Below are 23529 nucleotides of genomic sequence, written 5' to 3'. Positions count from 1 at the left end.
TGGTCCTGGCTGGGTTTCTTGTTGATCTTCTCGGGGAGGGGCCTGTTATAGTGATTCTCAAGTGTCTTTGCCCCAGGCGGAGTTGCACCGCCCTTACCAGGGGCCGGGCTGAGTAATTCTCTCAGGTTTGCTTTCGGGAGTTCCTGTTCCCTGAGGGATCTCCGTAGAGTTCCGGAGGACGGGAATGAAGATGGCGGCCTCCCAGTCTCCGGCCCGGAGGAGCCGAGAGCCCGGGGCCCCACTCCTCAGTGCACCCTCAGAGAACAGCGCCCAATTATTCCCGTCACCCTGGCCTCTGGCTGCGCTCCGAGCTGACCGAGCCTGCGACTGGTTCAAGGTAACCCCGAGTTTAGAGCTCACTCCTCGTCTCTGTCTCTGTAGCCGGCTTCCCTGTTCTAATACCTGTAAGCTCTGCCACACTCAGACACCCCCGATCCTTCTGTGACCCTGCGGGACCTGAGGCCACACTGGCCCCGCGTGGGCTTCTCCCCGGTTAAGCCTCTGGAGCGATGTCCCTCAGCGGAACAGACTTTTAAAAGTCCCGATTTTGTGCTCCGTTGCTCTGCCGCTTGCCAGGAGCCGGCCCCTCCCCCCGCAGTCTATCTTCCCGTCACTTTGGATTCACTTCTCCGCCAGTCCTACCTTTCAGAAAGTGGTTGATTTTCTGTTTCTGGAATTGCTGTTCTTCTTCTCTTCGATCTCCCGTTGGATTTGTAGGTGTTTGCAATCTTTAGATAAGCTATCTAGCTGATCTCCCACTACCTGAAGTAGTCTCAGCTGCTACTTCTCCGCCATCTAGACTCCTCCCCCCCGTGTTAAAATTTTATATTTATAAAATATAGAAGACAAAATTTATGCCTGACTTTGTATTTTATTCCCTGCATTACAATAGTTTGCATATGCTCCGTATTCAATAAATAGTTCTTAGATGAATACTTTAAATTATTGTATTATTATTATGTAGAAAAGGAATGAAATTAAAAGTATATATTCTGAACAGAATACATGTTAGAGTATATAACCATTTGCATCATCTAACAATGTGATTTTTAAATTATAATTATATAGATAGTCCTTTGCCTCAGGAAATAGTTATTTCATTTATGATTAACTCAAGAACATTTTCCCCAATAGAAATTCTACCAACAAGCTCATAAGCAAAAAGTTTGAATTGTTTTCCTTACACAGAATATGAGAACTCAAGGAAAGTAATTTAGAGAACAAGAAACAAAATGCTCATTATTATTATTTTTTCTTTGCTTTTTGCATTTTTTTCAGACTTGGGATGTAGCTTTGTCACGGACTGCTAGAGCATGGGGGAAAAAATGTGTCCTTGAACATAATAATCATTTAGAAGAACTAAACATGGCCCATCCTGTATTTAATGGTATTGGTGAAAATATATGGGTTGGACCTGAAAATGAATTCACTGCAAGTATTGCTATCAGAAGTTGGTATGAAGAGAGGAAAATGTACAATTTTGAAAATGACAGTTGCTCTAGTGACTGTTCTAATTATAAACAGGTATCTAATTTTTATATTAATTCAATAGACTCCTTAATTGCTTTCTACGAAGTTTTGATTATGTTTCAATTTTATAAATAACCTCAAATGGTAAAGTTACTACTTCTAATAGAATCAAAATTCTAATCAGTCCTGGATCTTTAAAATGTCTGTGATTGCATCTATTATGTGAACCATACAGTTAAAACATTCCTTTAAATGTAGTAAATCTCATTTCCATACCCAAAAATGAAAGGTACTTTTCTAAAAGTAATACACTCTGGAAAAGAAAGAAACTAACAAATAAAAATTATTTTTAAATTATTGACTATAAACATAAGTAAAGAACTTCATATTTTTTGCACAGATCTGTACACATACTACTATATAGCTGATTGATTAAAACATTTTAAGTGCAAATTAATAGCATTATTTTCCTGTCTTGTCTAACAATCCACCTTAACACTTTATACTCCAGCAATACTGAACCACTTGTTATTTCCTCTATATATACTTATTATTTCACTGTCACATTATTTATAATCTATATACTACACTGAGTACAGAGAGTTATCTTATCCATACATTCTCAACACAACAAGAACATAACATTATTTTGGTTTTCCATAAATATTTGTATCAGGAATCAAGAAATAATCGGATTAACTTCCAAGCTGGTTTAAAAGATTATTATTTTTCAAAAAAAAAAAAAAAGGAGCTGATTATTTTTCAATCAATAGACTATGATGTCATGTTTTATGCAGAACTTAAAATCCTATGATTTTGTCATGTTAAATTCGTATCTAAGTTCCATCGAATGAATCATGTTTCAAAGTTGTTTGATCCATTCTTTCTTCGGTAAAGTTACAGTGGTTCTCCATTGTTTTGCTCATATCAAGGTCAGACTCCTTAATAAACGATTTTAATAATCCCAGTAAATTAACCAAGTCTACTCCATGATCTTCTCCTGTTATTTTTTCCTCTTTAATTCTGGTATCCTAGAGATTTTTTTTCCTGTTTTTGACCTGCTTAACTCCATTTCAACTACTGCTGACATTCTCTTCTCTATTCTTTTAATATATTACTTTGTTTCTTTAAGAATCGCTTTTTTTAATTTAATTTTTTTCAGTGTTCCAAGATTCATTGTTTATGCACCATACCCAGTGCTCCATGCAATACGTACCCTCCTTAATACCCACCACCAGGCTCACTCAACCCCCGCACTCCCTCCCCTCTAAAACCCTTGGTTTGTTTCTCAGAGTCCACAGTCTCTCATGGTTCATCTCCCTCTCTGATTTCCCCCCAACTCACTTCTCCTCTCCAACTCCCAATGTCCTCCGTGGTATTCCTTATGCTCCACAAGTAAGTGAAACCATAAGAATTTTTTAAATTCTATTTTTTTAAATTCTCATTTTTTTATTCTTTATTCTTTTATTTTTTCTTTATTCTTTATTTTTTAATTCTCATTTTTTAAAACCTCTAAAGCTTGGGATAAAGAGAAAAGGAAACCAGAAACTGTTTCTCTCTTCCACAGATGTTAACAGACAAAACAAGTACTTTTTTTGTTATGTGGAAGTATTTGAAATACTAAAGCCCTACAGAGAATTTCTGGAATATCTTCAATCATTCTCATATTGTCACTCCAATTCAAGATCTGTTTTTCTTTTTATAGAAACCAGCTCTTTTATACATTTTTTTTAAATTGCAGGTCCAGACTCTATTTTATTTTATAATGAAATTTTCTCAACAAAAGAAGAGAAATGCTGACTGCATTCAGTTACCCTCTACTCTTATATTACTTTCCCTTCCTTTCTATAATCTTGATGTCATTTTTCTCCTTTCTAGTCACAACTTCCAGTATTCCAAAACCTCTTTTCCTTGTTCCTCTCTGTCAATAACCTAGAACTCTCAGATTCAACAGGAGTGTGAAAATTGATTGAAGGTGTAAAACTCTCTGGATCAGTGTTCCTCAAACTCTTTATCCTAAGGCAGAACCTGCTAAAGGTTTCTCTAAATAGAGCTTGGGAAATGCTTCCCTAAATCTATGATAATTCTCCACCTGCATCCAAATAGAGAATACTTCATATTCCTTAAATTGCTTGGTTAACAGTTCCTTGTGAATTGAATATATTATTGTTTATAACATGTCAGTAAATGTTTAGAATCAAATTTTGTTTCCTTTGAAAATTTTATTTTAGCTTGTTTGGGACTTATCTTACAAAGTCGGTTGTGCTGCTACTTCATGTACAAGAGTTGGACGTATTAGATATGCAGTAATTTTCATATGCAACTATGCACCAGGGTAAGTTGTTTTAAATTTTAAAAAGAATATAAAAATAAATTGGGAATTTTTCAAGGTTAAGTTTTCCTAACTTTCAAAATATTCTTCTAAATGTCTCTGTGCACTGTAAAAGAATTAAATGTAAGATACTAAAGATTTTAAATTGAAATAGTTTCAATTCTATAATGAAAAAAGTCATATTTTGGGCATATTGATTTAACATACAAATTAGCCAAGGATTACTTCCTTAAAGAATTTTAACTTTGTGAATGGTGTAAGTGAATGGTCGAGTTTCATTCTATACATAGCTGTCCAATTTTCCCAGCACCATTTATTGAAGAGACTGTCTTTTTTCCACTGCATATTTTTTCCTGCCTTGTCGAAGATTATTTGACCATAGAGTTGAGGGTCCATATCTGGGCTCTCTATGTATCTGTTTTTGTGCCAGTCCATGTATCTGTTTTTGTGCCAGTACCATGCTGTCTTGGTGGCCACAGCTTTGTAGTAAAGCTTGAAATCAGGCAACGTGATGCCCCCAGCTTTGTTTTTCTTTTTCAACATTTCCTTAGTGATTTGAGGTCTTTTCTAGTTCCATACAAATTTTGGGATTATTTGTTCCAGCAGTTTGAAAAATGCTGGTAGAATTTTGATCGGGATGGCATTGAAAGTATAGATTGCTCTGGGAAGTATAGACATTTTAACAATGTTTATTCTTCTGATCCATGAGCATGGAATGGTCTTCCATCTTTTTGTGTCTTCTTCAATTTCTTTCATGAGTGTTCTGTAGTTTCTCGAGTACAGATCCTTTACCTCTTTGCTTAGGTTTATTCCAAGGTATCTTATGGTTCTTGGTGCTATAGTAAATGGAATCGATTCTCTAATTTCCCTTTCTATATTTTCATTGCTAGTGTATAAGAAAGCAACTGATTTCTGTATATTGATTCTGTATCCTGCCACATTACTGAATTGCTGTACGAGTTCTAGTAGTTTGGGGGTGAAGTCTTGGGTTTTTCATAAAAAGTTTCATGCCATTGGTGAAGAGAGAGAGTTTGACTTCTTCTTTGCCAATTTGAATACCTTGTATTTCTTTTCATTGTCTGATTGCTGTTGCTAGGACTTCTAGTACTATATTAAACAACAGTGGTGAGAGTGGGCATTCTTGTCGTGTTCCTGATCTCAAAGGGGAGGCTGTCAGCTTTTCCCAATTGAAAATTATATTCTCTGTGGGTTTTTCATAGATAGATTTTATGAAGTTAAGGAATGTTCCTTCTATCCCTATACTCTGAAGAATTTTAATCAGGAACAGATGCTGTATTTGTCAAATGTTTTTTTCTGAATCAGTTGAAACCAAAATGGATGAAAGAGCTCAACATGAGGCATGAATCTATCAAAATCTTAGAGGATAACATAGGCAGTAACCTTTTTGACACCGGATACAGCAACTTCTTTCAAGACGTGTCTCCAAAAGCAAAGGAAACAAAAGCAAAAATGAACTTTTGGGACTTGATCAAAATAGAAAGCTTCTGCACAACAAAGGAAACAGTCAAGAAAACAAAGAGGCAACCCAGGGAATGGGAGAAGATATTCACAAATGACACTAGAGACAAAGGGCTTGTATCCAAGATCTATAAAGAACTCCTCAAATTCAACACCCAAAAAATAGATAATCACGTGAAAAAATGGGCAGAAGATATGAACAGACACTTCTCCAAAGAAGATATACAAATGGCTAACAGACACATGAAAAAATGTTCATCATCACTAGTCATCAGGGAAATTCAAATTAAAACCTCATTGAGATACCACATTACACCAGTTAGAATGGCAAAAATTAACAAGACAGTAAACAACAAGTGTTGGAAAGGATGTGGAGAAAGGGGAAGCTTCTTACACTGTTGGTGAACATGAAAGTTGGTGCAGCCACTTTGCAAAACAGTGTGGAGATTCCTTAAGAAATTAAAAATAGAGCTACCCTATGACCCTGCAATTGCACTACTGGGTATTTACCCCAAAGATACAGATGTAGTGAAAAGAAGGGCCATATGTACCCCAATGTTCATAGCAGCAATGGCCACAATCACCAAACCATGGAAAGAACCTAGATGCCCTTCAGTGGACGAATGAATAAAAAAGATATGGTCCATATATATAATGGAATATAATGCCTCCATCAGAAAGGATGAATACCCAATTTTTGTATCAACATGGATGGGAGGAGATTATGCTGCATGAAATAAATCAAGCAGAGAAAGTCAATTATCATATGGTTTCACTTACTCGTAGAGCATAAAGAAAAACATGGAGGACATTAGGAGAAGGAAAGGAAAAGTGAATTGGGGTAAATTGGAGGGGGAGATGAAGCATGAGAGACTATGGACTCTGAGAAACAAACCAAAGGTTTTGGAGGGGAGACAGATGGGGGTTGGGTAAGCCTAGTGATGGGTATTAAGGAGGGCATGTATTGTATGGAGCACTGGGTGTGGTGCATAAACAATGAATTCTGGTACACTGGAAAGAAATTTAAATTTGAATTCTTTCTCCTTACTTACCATGTGATTATTTACTCTACACCTGAATACCTTCCTATGATGGGAAATAACTACCTTCCAAAATAACCTCCATCGCTAGAGAATTTTTTGGAAAATCTGAAGTTTTGTTATAGGTCAAGATTATATTATAAGTAATATTATTAAAATATCCAATCAAGTGAGAAAATATCCTAATCAACATGTCAAGAAAGCAGTAAAAAGAACAACTACATGCTAGGATTAAGAAAGAATTTCTGCCAAATAAAATGCTCTGATACTAACCAAAAAGAAAACACAAACAAACAAACAAAAAAACACATTAGTTACTGATTACTGATTGTATTCCTCTGGTTAGGGAAAATAAGAGAACTATGATGTAAATCAAATTACACTCAGAAATCCTCTTCCTGACCCTGTTTTGTGACCCTGAACACAGTCATACAAAACAAGTCCAAGACGTAGCATCATTTTAAAACTTCTTGGGCTTCCTTTCATTCCTACAGAATGAAAGCATTGGGATGATATCTGTTATAGGGAGAAACTTTTGAAAGTTAACTGCTAATTGGTATTGAAAATTTAGGGAACTAGGTACTGATTTAAGGGAGGAAAGAGGTTTCCTCTGAGGCACTAGTCTTCATTAATGCACTCAACACCTCTATACAAGGCACAGATTTGTCTACCAACAAGACCAAAAAAGGCTGACCATATTTAGTTTGTAGTCTTGGAAGGGAGACAAACAATAAATAAACACATAAATAAATAACATTTAATTAGATAATAAAATATGCCATAAAACATAAGGCAAAATAAGCAGATGGAATATAGGCAGGGTAGTTGTAAGAGAAAGTGGCATTTGGCCTGAAGATGACTAAATATTTCAGATAGAAATAAGAGCATCTACAAAACTTTTGAGCTTGGAATGAGTTTAGCATGTTTGAGAAATGCATAACTGGTAAGAGATAGGAGTTCAAGTGGAAAGTTAGGTGACAGCTACACCAAATTGCATCTTAAGGATTTTGGAACTTATCCTAAGTAATGGCCAAGGCAATGGAAAGTCTTAAACAAGTGAGTGAAATGATGTTTTTTATGTTTTGAAAAGAAGCCTTAAAAAAACAAAAGATTATCCTTGCTATTATATACTAAGCATTAAGTATAGGAAAATATGGATAGAAAGAGGAAGTAAATACAATTAGATTTTTCTCTATATTACAGGCTATAGACTATGGTATTCTTTTTTTTAAGTAAGCCCTATAAACATTGTGGGACCTACACTCATGACCCTGAGATCAAGAGTAACATGCTATACTGAATGAGCCAGCCAGGTGCCCCTAGTCTATTTTGGATTAGGGTTTTAGAATGTGCATGGGTTTTCTATTGTTACATAATAAGTTACCACAAACTTAGTGACTTAAAACAGTACCTCTTGTTATCAAACTGTTCTGTAGGCTATAAGTTCATGCACAGCTGTGGCTGGATTCTCTGCTCAGTGTCTCAAAGGTATCAAGAACTTGACTGAGTTCTTATCTCTAAGACTCTAGGGAAGAATCTGCTTCTAAGCACATTACAATTGTTAGCAGAATTCAGTTCAATGTAATTATAGGACTTGGACCACATTTAGTTGCTGGATCTCAGCCAGAGGTTCCGCTCAGCTTCTAGAGGCTGCCCACATTCCTTAACACAAAACTGCCCCCATCTTTAAGTCAGTAAAACCTTCTCATGCTTCAAGTCTCTGACTTCTCTTCTGTGACCAGCTAGAGAAAACTCTTTGCTTTTAGAGTGCCAAATAATTGAGTCAGGCCCACCTGGATAATTTTCTTATTTTAAGATCAACTGTGCCATATAACATAAACCATTATTAATAGAAGTAAAGTTCATCATACTCACTGTCCTGGGAATTAAGCAAGACATGTATATACTAGAGGAAGGGATCTTATGGTCCATCCTAGAATTTTGCCTATCATAGAATGGGAATTGAGAGGAAAGGTCAGTTTCTGCATATATCATGGAGTTATCTGGAGCTAATAATACTAGTTTATGGATTTGACTTGAGGGATAAATGGGATCAATAATACAAGATGATACCTATGTCTTAATTTGATAAACTTTAGTTTATGTTTGATTTAGTTTGATAAACTGGATGAATAATGATGCCATCAATTTAATAGGGAAGAACAGGAAATGTGTTTTGGTTTGGACATATTAGGTGGAAATATAAATATGGGAAATGAAGTGAATCATGAGAAGTAAAAAGTTCTGCAAAGATCTGGGATAGGTGTCTAAGCAGAGGAAACTATTGGTACAAAAGCCCTGAGATAGAAATAAATTACAGTCTTGAATGAAATCACCTTATGTGAGAGTATAGAGACTTATTTTAAGGGTGAAGTCCTGGAACACTACCGTATTTCAACTTTAGACAAAGAAGATAAGAGGAAAATCTAAATGGTTCTGGTAAGGAGTACTTGGAAGCCAAGTGAAAAACATGAGTCAATATACTCAAAATGGATAACTGTATGAGATGCCTCTAAAAAAAATGAAAAGCATGAGGAAAGAGAGATGACATTTTCATTTGATAAGATGAAGGTATTTGATGACCTTAATTACAGTAGTGAGTGCAAGACTACCCTATAAGTATAGTGATAAGATGAAGCTACAAGGTAGGATTATTATACTTTCCACCTACCTGTCCCATAAGCTTGTCTTTAAATTTCTATCAACCATTTTTCTTTTGATACAAATATTGGCAAGTTTGCCCCATGAAGGATCTAGATTAGAACATACATTAGTCAACTCAGTCCAAGTTTTATTTGATATGTACTCAAAGTGTAGACAGTAATAGCTATCTTTCTTAAGAATAACTTTCTTAAGAATAGTTAGAATAGTTAGCAGAAAATCAATCCATCATAGTATTATGAAATACTGAGTAAAAATTAATATAAGAGAGACAAACTGAAAATTGGAATGTATAGGGAACTGAATGGTACCGCACCCCCAGCAAAGATATACCCAGGTCCTAGTTAACAGAACTGTCAATATTAACCTCTGTGACAAGAATGAGTATTGTCTTATATGGCAAAAGATGTGATCAAGATAAGGATCTTAAGAGGAATTGCTTAGCCTAGAATATTTAAGTGGCCCTAAATGCAATCACATATATTCATGTAAGAGAGGGAAAGGGAGATTTGGTACTTAGTTACACAGAAGAGGAAGAAGCAAAGAGATCATAGAAGAGATTGAAGTGATATATTAATAAACCAAGGAACTTCTGGAGCCACCAGAATCTGAAAAAGTCAAGGAAATCCCCCCATGACCCTTTGGAGGGAACACAGTCCTGCCAACACCTAGATTTTGGACTACAGGCCCCTAGAACTAGGAGAATAAATTTTTGTTGCTTTAATCACTGAATTTATACTAATCTGTTAAAGTAGCCACAGGAAAGTAATACAGAATGGAAGAATAAGACAGATTTGCCATAGAGAAAATATAAATCAATGACAACCTTGAACCTCTTAGAACACAAAGTTGAAGAATGGAAATCAATATATGTATGAAGAAAGAAAGGAACTATATAGGGCAGATAAATCTATAAACTGGTGTTCCTAAGGAACAGAGAAGAATAAATGGAGTGTAAATAATAATCAAAGAAGAGAGAATGTTCCTAGTCTATAAAATACTCATATAAAGATTAAGATCACTCAGAAGGATCAGAAAAAAATGAACTGAAATAATATTTACATATATCATTTTCTAGTGATTATTCTTCAGTTTCAAAGATAAGACTCATATATTTCTATACAAAATAAAGTAAAATTTTAAAAGTATTAATTAGACTAGCCTTGAACTTAGACATTGGAGCTGCTACAATCAAATATGACCATGAGAAATTAAGTTTCAGTGATAGGTTATTTTATTAACTAAGCTAGGAAAAGATGTAGTGTGGAGGAAAAGGATTTGTTTATTTTTGGACATGTTGTATCTGTAGGTGACTGCAAGAACTTTTGTTTAATTAAATATATATTTGTAATAGGTGCACCAAACACTGACTAGGCAAGAGAATTCCATATTTTTTTAATATAGTGTCTATCCTAAAAATGCTTGTACTCTGTTGGGAAGGAAATATGTAAAAATAAATAAGTAAGTAAATAAATTAAAAAGCAACATTAATGAAATGCACACATATGTATACTTTAAATAGAATAGAGTTGTTGTAAAAGCAGGTATGAAATCATAGAGACATTTACCTGAATGTAGGTTTAAAGGTAAGGTAAGGGATCTGGGGTTGATGAAAATGACTTGACTCTATTGCCAAAAGAAGTAAATGATAGTATCCAAAAGTATTTAGTAAAGAAAATGTTCTTTATTTAATAGTTAAGGAAATAGAGTCTGGCAGGTGGTGCCATTTTCTTTATTTCATAAACAGATAGCTAGAATATATTTTCCCCAACCTCCCTAGAAATTTGGTGGGGTCCTGTGACAAACTCTAGCCAGTAGAATATAGGCCACTTTCAGGCCTAGCCTTTAAAAACTTCCCACATGTTCCTTCACACTCTTGATCTTCTGTCATCTGTTGGCTGTACACAGAGGATCTGTTGGAAGATTCAGTTGTCCTAGAGGGTGGCACAGCCATGGGATAAAGTGAGCCAGTGCCCCAGGATGACTGTTCAGAGGAAAGTTCTGCTCTACTACTGTCAATACCTATATTTCCATGACATGAATTCTGCCTACCATTGCATGGAAATGGTCAAGGAAGGTCAGATCAGGATGTAGTTTGAAGATGGAGCTAATAATATCTGCTGATTGATTTAACTTTAGGAGTGAATGTAATAGAATAATCAAGGATGATATCTGTGTCTGATCTGAGCAACTGGATGAGTGGTGATACCGTTAAATTAGATAGGGAAGGCTCATAAATGAGTAAACCTTGGGGGAATAGAAAGTGTTCTGTTTCAGACACATTGGGTAGACAGACAACTGTGGGAAATGTAAATGAATCATGAGACATGAAGGTCTAAGATAGGTTCCTAAGTAGTAAGAACTGCTGGTAAAGACTCTGGGGCAGAAATGAATTGGTCCTTCTTGAGATCACCTTGTGAGAAAGTATAGAAAATAGAACAGAAGAGACTTAAGGACGAAGCCCTTCATCACTACAGTATTTCAACTTCAGGCAAAGAGTTATCAGGAGTATAAAGAGAGTCTAATGAGGTAAGAGAGAAACTAGAACTGTGCTGGCATTTTTAAAAAATAACATTTAGACTTATTTTCCCACCAGTCTTTTTTTTTTTAATTATATATGAGGTTGTTCTTTTTCATGTTTTTCTGCATACATAATAATTTATGATTCAATGATATATTGTAATCATTTTAGACATTCTGAATAGCAGTTTAAATACATTAAGGGTAAACAATGCATATAACCATTAGAAGCAATGATAATATGAAGAGCTATGACAAGTTCACAAATGTTCAGTGACAACCATATCGCATTCACTGCTTGGCTATGATTTTAAGATACCATCAATGGTAACATGTATCCCATTTACAGAGATGTTAAAATATGAAAAGATGTGCATCTTAGAATTATGAAATACAGTATATAACTAAAAGGAAATATCTATAAAACAATATGTATCCTTAAAATAAAAATATGTTATATGAAATAATATTTTGCTTGCAATTTAATACAACTATTTCATATTTTAAAATATTGGCTATGAAGCACTAAATTTGATTTTATGAACTATTAAGGCTCATGACTTGCAGTTTGAAAAATAATGCCAATTTAGAATACTACTCTGATTAGATGATTGGCAGCAGAGAGAAGAAAAAGAGGTCAGTGTGTAGAGTTACATAAAAGCTGTTTTTTATAACCTTGGTTGCTAACGCATTTTTATAAGCTAAAGAAAGCCATCAATGAAAAAGAGAGAGGTAGACTATATTAGAACATACGAGGGAAAGGAGAGGAATTGAAGTGCAAGTTCTATATGGAAAAAAGCAGAAGAGAATTATAGGAAAAGTACATGTAGAGAAAGCTTAATAACGAATATTTTTCTTCTTTTCTTGTGTAATGAAGCTCTTGAGGATTTAATCTATTTCATTGATTTTTCAAAAGAAAAGATTCCAGATTTATTCATACTGTCTAATTTCTTTGTTTACTTTCTATTTTATAATTTTGAGATATTCAATCTTCCAAGTATCTTTTAGGAACAGAGGTTCTTTTTGTTAAGGTATACAACATTCCTTTATCTTTAATCTTACTTAATATTGAAGATATTTATAGTTATATATTTTCTTCTGATTGCAACTTCTGCTGGCCCTTGGGATTTTGTGTGGTAAAGCCTCTTTCTCGTTACTTACTATGGACTGTAATTCCAGGTCATTTTAATAAAATATGTTTAATACTTAATACATAGTCATAATAGAAAATTCATGATAGAAAATTCAAAAGAAATTAATGTTCCCATTTCTGTCTTCCAGTTACCCTCCCCAATATTTTACCTTAAAAGATATATTCTATGCATATACCAAAGTATATCTGTCTTCGTGAGAGTGTGTGTGTGTGCATGCGTGTTTCCACAATTCAAACAGAAGTCTACTACACTTCCTGTGGTGTTCTTCAATTTTTTGTTTACTTAGTGATATAAACTGGAAGTCTTTCCATTTGAGTACACAAAGAGTTTCCAGATTCTTTTTAAGGTCTTTACAGTGTTCTGTTTTTCAATGAGTGTGCAAAAGTTCATTTACACAATGCTTTCAGGGTGCCTGGTTGGCACAGCCAGTTAAGTGTCTGGCTCTCAGTTTTGGCTCAGGTCATAATCTTTGCAAATAGAAAAGAACTCAGTGGGAACCCTATATTTGCCTTGGCTTTCTCTGAGAGAATTCTCGAAACCATAGCCAGAGAAACAGAATCCAAGCAACAAATGTGTTATTTGCTGAACATAGGAAATATCAGTGGTTATTGATGTTAAGATACCTAATATTCAGGATTAGGATCCTGAAGGGGAGAGGACTGCAAAGAAGGACGCCCAAAAACCTGTAAAAATTCTTTACAGGTCCTTGGTCAACTCCTAAGCTATCCATCCCAAGACACGATTCTGGAAAGATTAAATAGGAACAGTTGCTTGGAAGCTGAAAACCCACATAGAAATTTCAGAAGCTGCACAGCACTGAGAAGACACAGTTGCAGTCTGGGCTTAGCCAAAATGGAGAGATCAGCCTGGGGACTTAGCAAGCAGAACATAAAAATCCAGAAAATCAAAATACATTTGATTATATAAAAATTTAAAATTAATTTATAGCTAAAGAAATACCATAGCTATAGCCAAAGAAAAAACAATATACTGTGAAAATATATTTGTGGAATATATGGCAGAGTTAGTCTCATTAATTTGCAAAAAGTTCATACAAATAATGAAGAAAAAGAGAAACAACACAGAAGAATAATTTAAAGAAGATATTAAAAAGGTCATTTACTAAAAAGAAAAAAAATCATTAATCATATGAGGAGATATTCAATCTCATTCGTCATTGAAGTAATTCAAATAAAAACAAATACAAGTTACTACTTTTCACTCATCCATCTGAGACAATAGAAAAGCTTGATACTCTGCACATATGGGACAGTAAATTGGTATAATCTTTCTGGATTTGGCATAATAATAAAATTTAAAATATACTTACTTTTTATTCTTGTAATATCCTTATTAGAATTTTATCGTATTAATATCTTTATGAAAATAGGCCTATATATATATATGTATATATATACACAAGGATACCCATTTCAATATGTTTTAATAGCATGAAACTGAAATAAAAAAATAATGACTCAAGTAATAGCAAACTGAACAATTAATTTACAGTGCATTATTGTATAACTGTTGAGAATACTGGTGTCTTTCTGTACCAATCTCACTTGTTAGATGAAAAAGTAAGATTCAGAACAATAATAAGTAAGACTGGGTCTTTTGTTATAGCAGGTAGCATTATCAGAAAATACAGTGATTCAGAAGAGAGAAATGGGAAATTTCAGTTAGGTGGGTAGGTCTGCTCTACTAGTCATTCAGAGACCCAGCTTGCTCCCATCTTGTTTCTTCACCACTCCCTGGAGGCAGAATCTATGTCTACAGATCAAGCCCAAGTCACAGATAAAGGCTTGCTTAATCTCATAGTAAGGCAGAAGAAACCTGTTGTCTGCATGACCATCTCCTATAGCACAAGTGGGAAGTGATGCACATTACTGCTGTTTGCATTCCATTGGATATAAAACTGATCACATGGCCACATCTAAGTTGCAAGGGAAATTAGGAAACATAACATGGTTAGCCAATAATGTGACAAGCTAAAATATTGTTATTTCTGTATTTTAAGAGATATTTAGATTGATAGCTAGTAGTCTATCACAATATATAAGTACTGAGAATTTTTATGGGGGAAAAAAAACACTTGTTTCTGGTAGGAATCATAAGAAGATGTTAAACAGAAGTTATCTTTGGGAAGATAGAAGGAGAAGTAGAGGATGGAGACATTTTCCCCTTTAAAGTTGCCCTTCTCCCTGCTTGACAGAGAGTCAGCTTCTCCCTCTAACCCTCTCCCCTCTCATGCTCTCCCTCCTTTTCTCTCAAATAAATACATAAAATCTTTTAAGAAAAATAAAAATAAGTTTGCCTTTTCCGCTTCCTCCTTTCCACCATATACTTACAAGTATTATAATTATTACTTACTTATTTATTTACTTTAACATTAATGAAGGATATCTGGATTGAGATCAGAGAATTATTTAAGACATTTTTAGAAGACAATAATAACAGGATTTGTAGATCATTATACTAAGTAATGAGAAAGAGGAGGGACAGTGTCCAGTCAGTTAAGCATCAGACTCTTGGTTTTGGCTGGGGTCATAATCTCATGGGATTGAGCCTCACATCAGGTGGCTTCCATGCTCAGCAGAGAGTCTGCTTAAAGATTCTCTCCCTCTGCCCCTCCCCTCACTTGCATGTATGCCCTCTCTCTCTCTGAAATTAATTAAATCTGTAAAAAAGGAAGTAATAAAAGAGGTAACAAAGAAGATTCTCAGAATTATAATTCAGGCATGACTGGTATTGCCATTAACTGCAATGGGAAACACTGAACCTACTGGGAGGGAAGATCATGAAATCCATCTTGAACATAATGAATTTAAGTTGGCTGTGATTTACCTGCATTGAGATTTTCAATAAGCAGGTGGTTATATGGGTCAGAAGCTCATGAGTAAGGCATGGCATAGAACAAATATTTGGAGTGCAAGACTACATAGGGTAATTGAAATCATGTGAGTAAATGGGATTGCCTAGTGGGAGGTATAGAATAAAAAGAGAACAGCACCTCTAGAATCTTATGCCAACATTTAAGGGCAATTTAAGGAAGATGAAGTGTGGGGAGGAACCTAAGAATGATCACATAGGTAGGAGAAAAAAACAGAAGAGTATCATAGGAAGCATAGGGGAAAGTATGTTTTTAGAAGGAAGTAGTAATCCAAAATTTCTAAGAGGTCAAGCAAAGTAAGGACATTAAAATATCAGATTAAAGAGAAGTTCATTGATAAGCATAAGAAGAGCCATTTCTGTGGAATAGAGGGAAATGAATGAATTCTGGGCTCTTTTATTGTTGCTTTTATTTTGTTTTGTTTTGTTTTTAAAGTGGGAAAGATATAAACCTATTTAAATATTGACATGAAAGGTCAAATACAGATAAAAGCAATTCTTTATAAAGAACAAAGGCAGAGTGTGGGTGTGAGTGTGTGTGTATATACATATCCAAAGGTACAAGTTCCTGAGAAAATGGAAAGTTATTAAAGAGATTAGCCTTAGAAGGAAGGAGGGGCAGTTCTCCAGTTGTATTAAAAAGGAAGGAAGAGGGTACCTGGGTGGCTCAGTTGGTTAAGCAACTTTGGCTCAGGCCATGATCCCGGAGTCCCAAGACAGAGCCCCACATCGCCATCCCAACTCAGCCGGGAGTCTGCTTCTCCCTCTGACCCTCTCCCCTCTCATGCTTTCTCTCATTCTCTCTCAAATGAATAAATAAAATCTTTTTTTTATTAAAAAAAAAAAAAGGAAGGAAGAAGGAAATAGGTATATTTGTCATGTTTAGTGAAAAAAAAATTTCCCATGTTTCAATCTAAAGGCTATTATATTTCACTGTGAAGTAGGACAGATCATGTCCTGAGAATAAAGGAGACAGTGAAGCTAGAATTTTGAGGTGTGGGAAGGCTTGAAAGAGTTACAATGGAAAATGAGGGAGGAAGCTGATTAGAGAAACATAGAAAGATTCTCTACCTCCTATAATGATTTTTCCCCAGCAACACCCAGCAGCCTTGAAGCAGACATGGAGCATGCAGACTGTTAAGGTTCTGTCATTTTTTCCAGCACTGGGGTTTTGTCAGGTAGACATAAAGGAAAACAGTAATAGAGTTATAGGGTTTTAGCCAGATAATATGCAAAGCAATAGACCTAGGCTTTATTGAGAAGAGACAGTAGTATAGATAGGGATAAAATAGACTTGCAGTACCAATGAACTTAATGAAGAAATATGACAGGAGTAAATGAGTGAGCAAGCTGCAAGGATAGGAGGCTGCAGTCAGTGAATGGGATGTATGATATTGTGAGTTCAGAGGTAAAGTTTTAGGGGATAACAAGATCCAGAATGTGGCTACAAAAGCAACAATTATGGAGTATTATTTGAGATGGTAAAAACATCCAGTAACAGGCCAAGCCTTTGGATGAATCATCCATAAGCACATTGTAATCATCTATGTCCCAAATTTAGGGATGAGAACAATTTCGCCTGAAAAGGGAGATGGTGACCAAGGTACCAAAATGAATGAGGCACTAGATCAGAAGGAAGATGGTATCTTGGGGAGGATTAAAGGATAGTGCAGCTAAATAATATCCATCTCAAAGGAGTGTTTAACTGTGGGTCCTAGACCTGTAGGTACAAGATGTGAGAGTGAAGGGAGGAGATGTGATAGAGTTACAGAAAGGTTTGGGGCACCTGGGTGGCTCAGTTGATTGAGTGCCCAACTCTTGGTTTCCGCTAAGGTCATGATCTATACAGCTCTATAGCTCTATCATAGAATTTAAATAATGATCTTCTAGTGGACTTAGGCTTAGACATGCATATAGTTGCTCATTAGGCCACCTGGGCAACACAGCCTTATATAGGGCCTGGACACATGTCCTGTAATAGTAATATCCTGAAGGTATGACAAAATAGGAGTCTAAATAGTGTTCCAGAGGACCATTTTGACTTGATCTCAGCAAACCTCTAGGCTGATTCTTGGGAAAAGCAAATGCCTAAAAAAATAAATTTGTCTGTTTCTTCAAGTACTTCCAGGGAAGCTTTGAAATTTCAATGGAACTTGCTGGTAATAGGTATTTAATTTTCTTTTCTCCTAATCCAGGCCAATAATTCCAATTGCAATTGTGGAATTGTACTGTAGATCTGGACTTAACTTGATTTACGTTAAACTTCTTACAGACTCAGAACAAGAAAAATATTGGCATGGGAGAGTATTAGTCTGACGTTTCTGGCTATATAATATAAATAGTGATATGAAATTCAAATCTTTGGAAAAGAAGACCCATTGTATTCTACCATGATGTAAATTTATTTTGGTATATATTTCTAAGTTTTCACCCTTCTTCTGGATGGCCCAGAGTGACCTAACCAGGGTCTTCTGTGCCTAATCTTTGTTTTTAAAATTTTCACCTACACACTGAGTAAATAAGTATTCTCGTTAAATATTATTTCTCTGCCTATCTTCCCTCTTTCTCAACCTAAATCCTTCATATAAACTTCCCAATTTATATCTATTGTGTGGCCTCTCTTTCTTACCTAGCCCTGGGCAATTGATGTAATAATTTCTCAATTCTTCCCTCTGTTCTAAACAATGAATTAAACCAAATTTGTAAAATCCCATTTAAATTTATTTGCTTATTTATATATTTACATATTTTTAAGGCAGACTTTGAGTAAATCATGCAGCTGGTTCTTTAGGACAATAAGCATTTCAGGATTTTACAAACTTTTCAGAAAATTAATATATCATTTCTATAGAAATTTTTATATATTTGTACCAAGCAGAAAGCAATTAATTATAAAACATTCTATAACATCATTTTGAAAGGAAAATTTTGCTACAAACTTAAATTAAAGCAGCTTTTTAAAAAATACTTTATTTATTTATTTGACAGTCAGAGATCACAAGTAGGCAGAGAGGCAGGCAGAGAGAGAGGAGGAGGAGGAAAAGCAGGCTCCCCGCTGAGCAGAGAGCCCGATGAGGGACTCGATCCCAGGACCCTGAGACCATGACCTGAGCTGAAGACAGTGGCTTAGCCCACTGAGCCACCCAGGCAGCTTTAAAACTCATTCACACTTAAATTACAGTACTTTGTTTTAAGGACATGGGGATTCATTTCAGAAAAGACTATTTTCTTGGGGGGAAAAGGAGAAGATTACATCTCCAACTTCAGTACTTCCTTAAGTCCCTTTTCTTAGTTAAATCACCTTAATAACCTAACTAAAAATTGGTAACCATATTATTTAAATGATGAAATTTGAGACTTTTTTCTAACTAAATGTTTTCTGCTTTTTTGTAGAGGATCTCTGTCAAGAAGGCCTTATAGACCAGGAATAATTTGTGCTCAATGTAGCAGATATGACAGATGCACAGATTTTCTATGCAGTAAGATAAAGAAAATAACTTAAACATTAAAAAATCCATAACACATTTGATGACAAGAAAAATGAAGTATCGAACACTAGTTTTTCTTTGTCATGTTAATATTGTTCTTTTGATCAGAGTGTTGTTATTATATTAACAAAGGAGGGTTGAAACTGTATCATCTCTAGAATTTTCTAGACCACATAGCTTTTTTGCCCTCTCTTACCACTGTTTCTTCTCCTGGAGACCTACCACAATGTCTGAAAGAAGGAATGGGAAAGAATAGTTACCTCCTAAAGAAGCTTGCTAGTTAATTCCTGAAATAGCAGCCTGTTTGAGAATGACTGCTCTAAAGGATAGGATATTCTAAAATATTTATAAAGAGAAAAGAAGTAAAATAACACACATTTAGTAGCCTTTTCTTTTAGTTTTTTTTCCTCCAAAATATTCAAAAGATAGAAGTAGAAAATATATTTGGGTTAACTTTTCCTTAATTTTTCCAAACATAAGAGCATGTAATCCAAAAGTACAGCCACACCTGAAATATATGATGCTTACAAGAATGTGTTGGGGGCTAAATTGAGACAGTAAGGGGGCACATTGTAATTTTGTGATAAAGAAATGAATGGACAATTTCATCATAATATCACTGCTGACATGAATCCACTCCAACATTCTTGCCCTTGCTTCGCTTGAATCAAGATGCAAAATCTTGCTCTTCCTCTTCCCCTTTTCTTTCTCCTCCTAAAATAATTCAATCCTAAAACCATTAAGTAGGTCAGAACAAGGTAGGCATCCACACAGAGGGCCAGAGGATGTGACATATTAGAGCTTAAGCAGAATGACAAGAGATTCATACACAGTGAACATGAGAAGACAGCCTTAAAAAGGGGGAGGACAGTGTCCACATGGGGATATAGTCTTATATAGAAGGTTAGAGCCTCTGTGGAGTGAAATGGATGTCCATGAATGAGGTCAGACTTAGGGTATCAGAAACATACCAGAATGAAGAGATCTCCATACCAAGGGGGCTCAGTATGTGGTATCTGAGCCCCAGTATGTGGAGGAGGGCATCAACATGGGGTAGGATTGAGAAGCTTGGCTATAATAGACAGGACATGTAAGGGTTTGGCACTGGTTGTTTGAACCCAAGCGGAATGTGAAAAGGATTCACATATAGGGATGCCCTGGTAAGAGGTATTAAAATCTATGTAGATAAGGGAGCATCCATGTTTAGAGGCAATTTCACATGATGTATCAGAATTCAAAGTAGGTGAGGGAAGCTTTAATGTGGGAGAGGGACGTGGCCTGGCATCTGGAGGGGTCAGAGCCCTAGTGGAGAAACGTAGGAATCTACACATTGGAGAAGCCCAAAACTGGGTTTTACAAGTCTAAGCAGGGTGGGAGGGGATCCAAGTGGAGGATCAGGCTATAGGTTGCCAGAGTAAATACAGGATGCCCAGTTAAATTTGGACTTCAGGTAAACAGAACGAAACAACACAACAACAATAACAACATATATATATATATATTAGTATAAGTATATTCTGAATAGTGCATGAGATATATTTGTCCAAGAAATTCTTTGTAGTCATCTGTGATTTGAATTCAACTAGGCATCCTATAAATATTTTTAAGTTTATATTAAAATTACAGTTAGTTAACATACAGTGTAATATTAGTTTCAGGCATACAATATAGTGATTCAGTACTTCACTTAACACCCAGTGCTCATCACAACCAGTACACTCCTTAATCCCCATCACCTATTTAACCCATCCCCTACACACTTCCCTTCTGATAACCGTCAGTTTTTTCTCTATAGCTAAGAGTCTGTTTCTTGCTTTGCTTCTCTTTCTCTTTTTTCACCTTTGTTCATCTGTCTTGTTTCTTAAATTCCACATATGAGTGAAATCATATGGTATGTGTCTTCCTCTGACTTATTTCACTTAGCATAATACTGTAGCTCTATCCACATCATTGCAAATGGCAACACCCTATATTTTTATTTGCTAAATCTGGCGACTCCATAGCCTGGTGTGGGGTATAAGAGCTCAAGCAGAATGAGGAGGACACCCATGTAGGGAAGAGAGTAGAGGCAATAATGAAAATTGGAAACCTACTAGGGATTGATCAAATAAACAAGTAGATTAAGGATAATGGAAGCCAGCTTTCTCACTGTCAGAGAATGGAGTATTAAAAATGTAAAGGAAGAAAACAAACATGAATCTTATGATGAATTGAAATTAGAGGTATTGAAACTTAGGGGTTTCAATAAATATAAATAAACATAGATGTAAATGTTTGTATATGTATGTATCTATACACATATACTCCCTAGCTCAGAGATGGTTTTGGAGCAGTGGCCTCCTACCCCCAAAGGAATGAGCACAACTAGCACCCACATCTTGGTTTCCAAATTCGAGCCTACAGTAAAAGAAATGAGGGCTCATTTGGAGAAAGTTCCCAGGGCTGGAGCAGGGAAAATAGAATTTAAATCCAGACCATCTTTTTATATCTAAAAGCAAAGAAGTGCTCAAAGAGTGATGGGGACATGTATCAAAATGGACATGCAGGACACAGAAGACATCTTAAAGGGCTCTCAGTGATCAAACCTAGGACAATTTGAGTACCAAAATAAAAATAAAAATTATAACTCCTTGCATATAACAGGTAACTCTGATTCATACTAATGTAAATTAATAAATGAATAAATTAGAAGTTTGATGAGGAACAATATATTACATAGTTCCAAAGTAACTCCCTATAAAAATATTTCAATACTAGTGGGAAAAGAGTAATTTCACAATGGAGCAGCCCACCTGACACCACCCTAATAAAGTGATCCATGTGAACATCATCAGTAATTGGAAAAATCAAGACCAAAACCCTGCACCACCTGAGAGGATGAAATGAGAATAACACAGCATCTCTTCTGTGATACTCCTGCCAAAGATGCACAACTAGGTCCAATCACAAGGAAGTTCAAATAAGTCCAAATTTCAGGTTTGTTTAAAAAAAAATTAAAGATTTGTCTGCAAGATAACTAACATGTTATCTTCAAAATATGCCAAGATCATTAATGTCAAATAAAGACTGAACCATTGTCCCAGACAGAAGACAATAAAGAGACGTGAAAACTAAATATAATGCATGAATCTGAACATGATCTTTTGTTACAAAGACACTATTAGCACAGGTGGCAAAAAAAAAATGGAATGAGGTCCAAAGATTAGAAGATAGTAATGTAACAATGTTAATTCCTGATTTTGTTGGTTGTATTACCGTCACGTAGAAAAATACTCTTGTTTGTAGGAAATAATAAGTACTCTCAGATATATCAGAATGGCCACTTGCATTAAAATGGTTCAAAATATGTTATTTGTACTGTATTGCAGCCTTTTTCTAAATGAGGGATTTTTTTCCCAATTTTATTTATTTATTTTCTTCTTAGTGTTCCAGCATTCATTGTTTATGCACCACACCCAGTGCTCCCTGCAATACGTGCCCTCCATAATACCCAACACCAGGCTCACCCAATCCCTCTCTCCCTTCCAAAACCCTCAGTTTGTTTCTCAGGGTCCACAGTCTCTCATGGTTTGCCTTCCCCTCCAATTTCCCCCAATGCCCTTCTCCGCTCCATCTCCCAATGTCCTCCACATTATTCCTTAGGCTCCAAAACATTGTTGTAAAACTGATGAATAATAATTTTAGACAGGAGCTCTTGAGAGCAGCTAGGGGAAAGAAATTCCTTACATACAGAGGACGGTCCATCAGAATAATATCATACCTGTCCACAGAAACCTGGCAAGCCAGAAAGGGCTGGCGATGCATATTCAGGGCACTAAATGAGAAGAACATGCAGCCAAGAATACTTTATCCAGCAAGGCTGACACTCAAAATGGATGGAGAGATAAAGAACTTCCAAGACCATCAAGTTTTAAAAGAGTATGTGATCACCAAGCCAGCACTACAAGAAATATTAAGGGGGGTTCTATAAAAGAAGAAAGAACCCAAGAGTGTCATAGAACAGAAATTTACAGGGACAATCTATAGAAACAAGGACTTCATAGGCAACATGATGTCAATAAAAACATATCTTTCCATAATCACTTTCAATGTGAAAGGCCTAAACGCTCCCATAAAATGGCACAGGTTGCGGATTGGATAAAATGGCAGGACCTGTCCACATGCTGTCTACGAGAGACTCATTTTGAACTTAAGGATACATCCAGACTGAAAGTGAAGGGATGGAAAAGCATCTTTCATGCCAATGGGCCTCAAAAGAAAGCTGGGAGGGGCGCCTGGGTGGCTCAGTGGGTTAAAGCCTTTGCCTTCAGCTCAGGTCATAATCTCAGGGTCCTGGGATCAAGCCCCGCATCTGGCTTTCTGCTCGGTGGGGAGCCTATTTTTTCCTCTCTCTGGCTGTCTCTCTGTCTACTTGTGATCTCTGTCTGTCAAATAAATAAATAAAATCTTAAAAAAAAAAAAAAAGACATGCCTAAAAAAAAAAAAAAAAAAAA

The 23529-nt window shown here is 35.7% G+C and overlaps 1 protein-coding gene across 1 annotated transcript in view; it reads left to right on the top strand.

Annotated features, from left to right (window-relative positions):
* The window catches only part of GLIPR1L2 (GLIPR1 like 2), a 36466-nt gene that overhangs the window by 7585 nt on the left and 5352 nt on the right, over positions 1–23529 (top strand). The window contains exons 2-4 of the mRNA XM_032854748.1: positions 1279–1524; positions 3702–3805; positions 18942–19027. Of these exons, the coding sequence (XP_032710639.1) occupies positions 1279–1524; positions 3702–3805; positions 18942–19027 (436 nt within the window). The remainder of the gene's footprint in view (positions 1–1278; positions 1525–3701; positions 3806–18941; positions 19028–23529) is intronic.

The sequence above is a fragment of the Lontra canadensis genome, unplaced genomic scaffold (genome assembly GCF_010015895.1).
Source record: "Lontra canadensis isolate GAN:19392208 unplaced genomic scaffold, GSC_riverotter_1.0 scaffold9, whole genome shotgun sequence".
NCBI lineage: Eukaryota > Metazoa > Chordata > Mammalia > Carnivora > Mustelidae > Lontra > Lontra canadensis.
The sequence above is the reverse complement of the archived record's forward strand: the minus strand, read 5'-3'. Positions and strand labels throughout refer to the sequence as shown.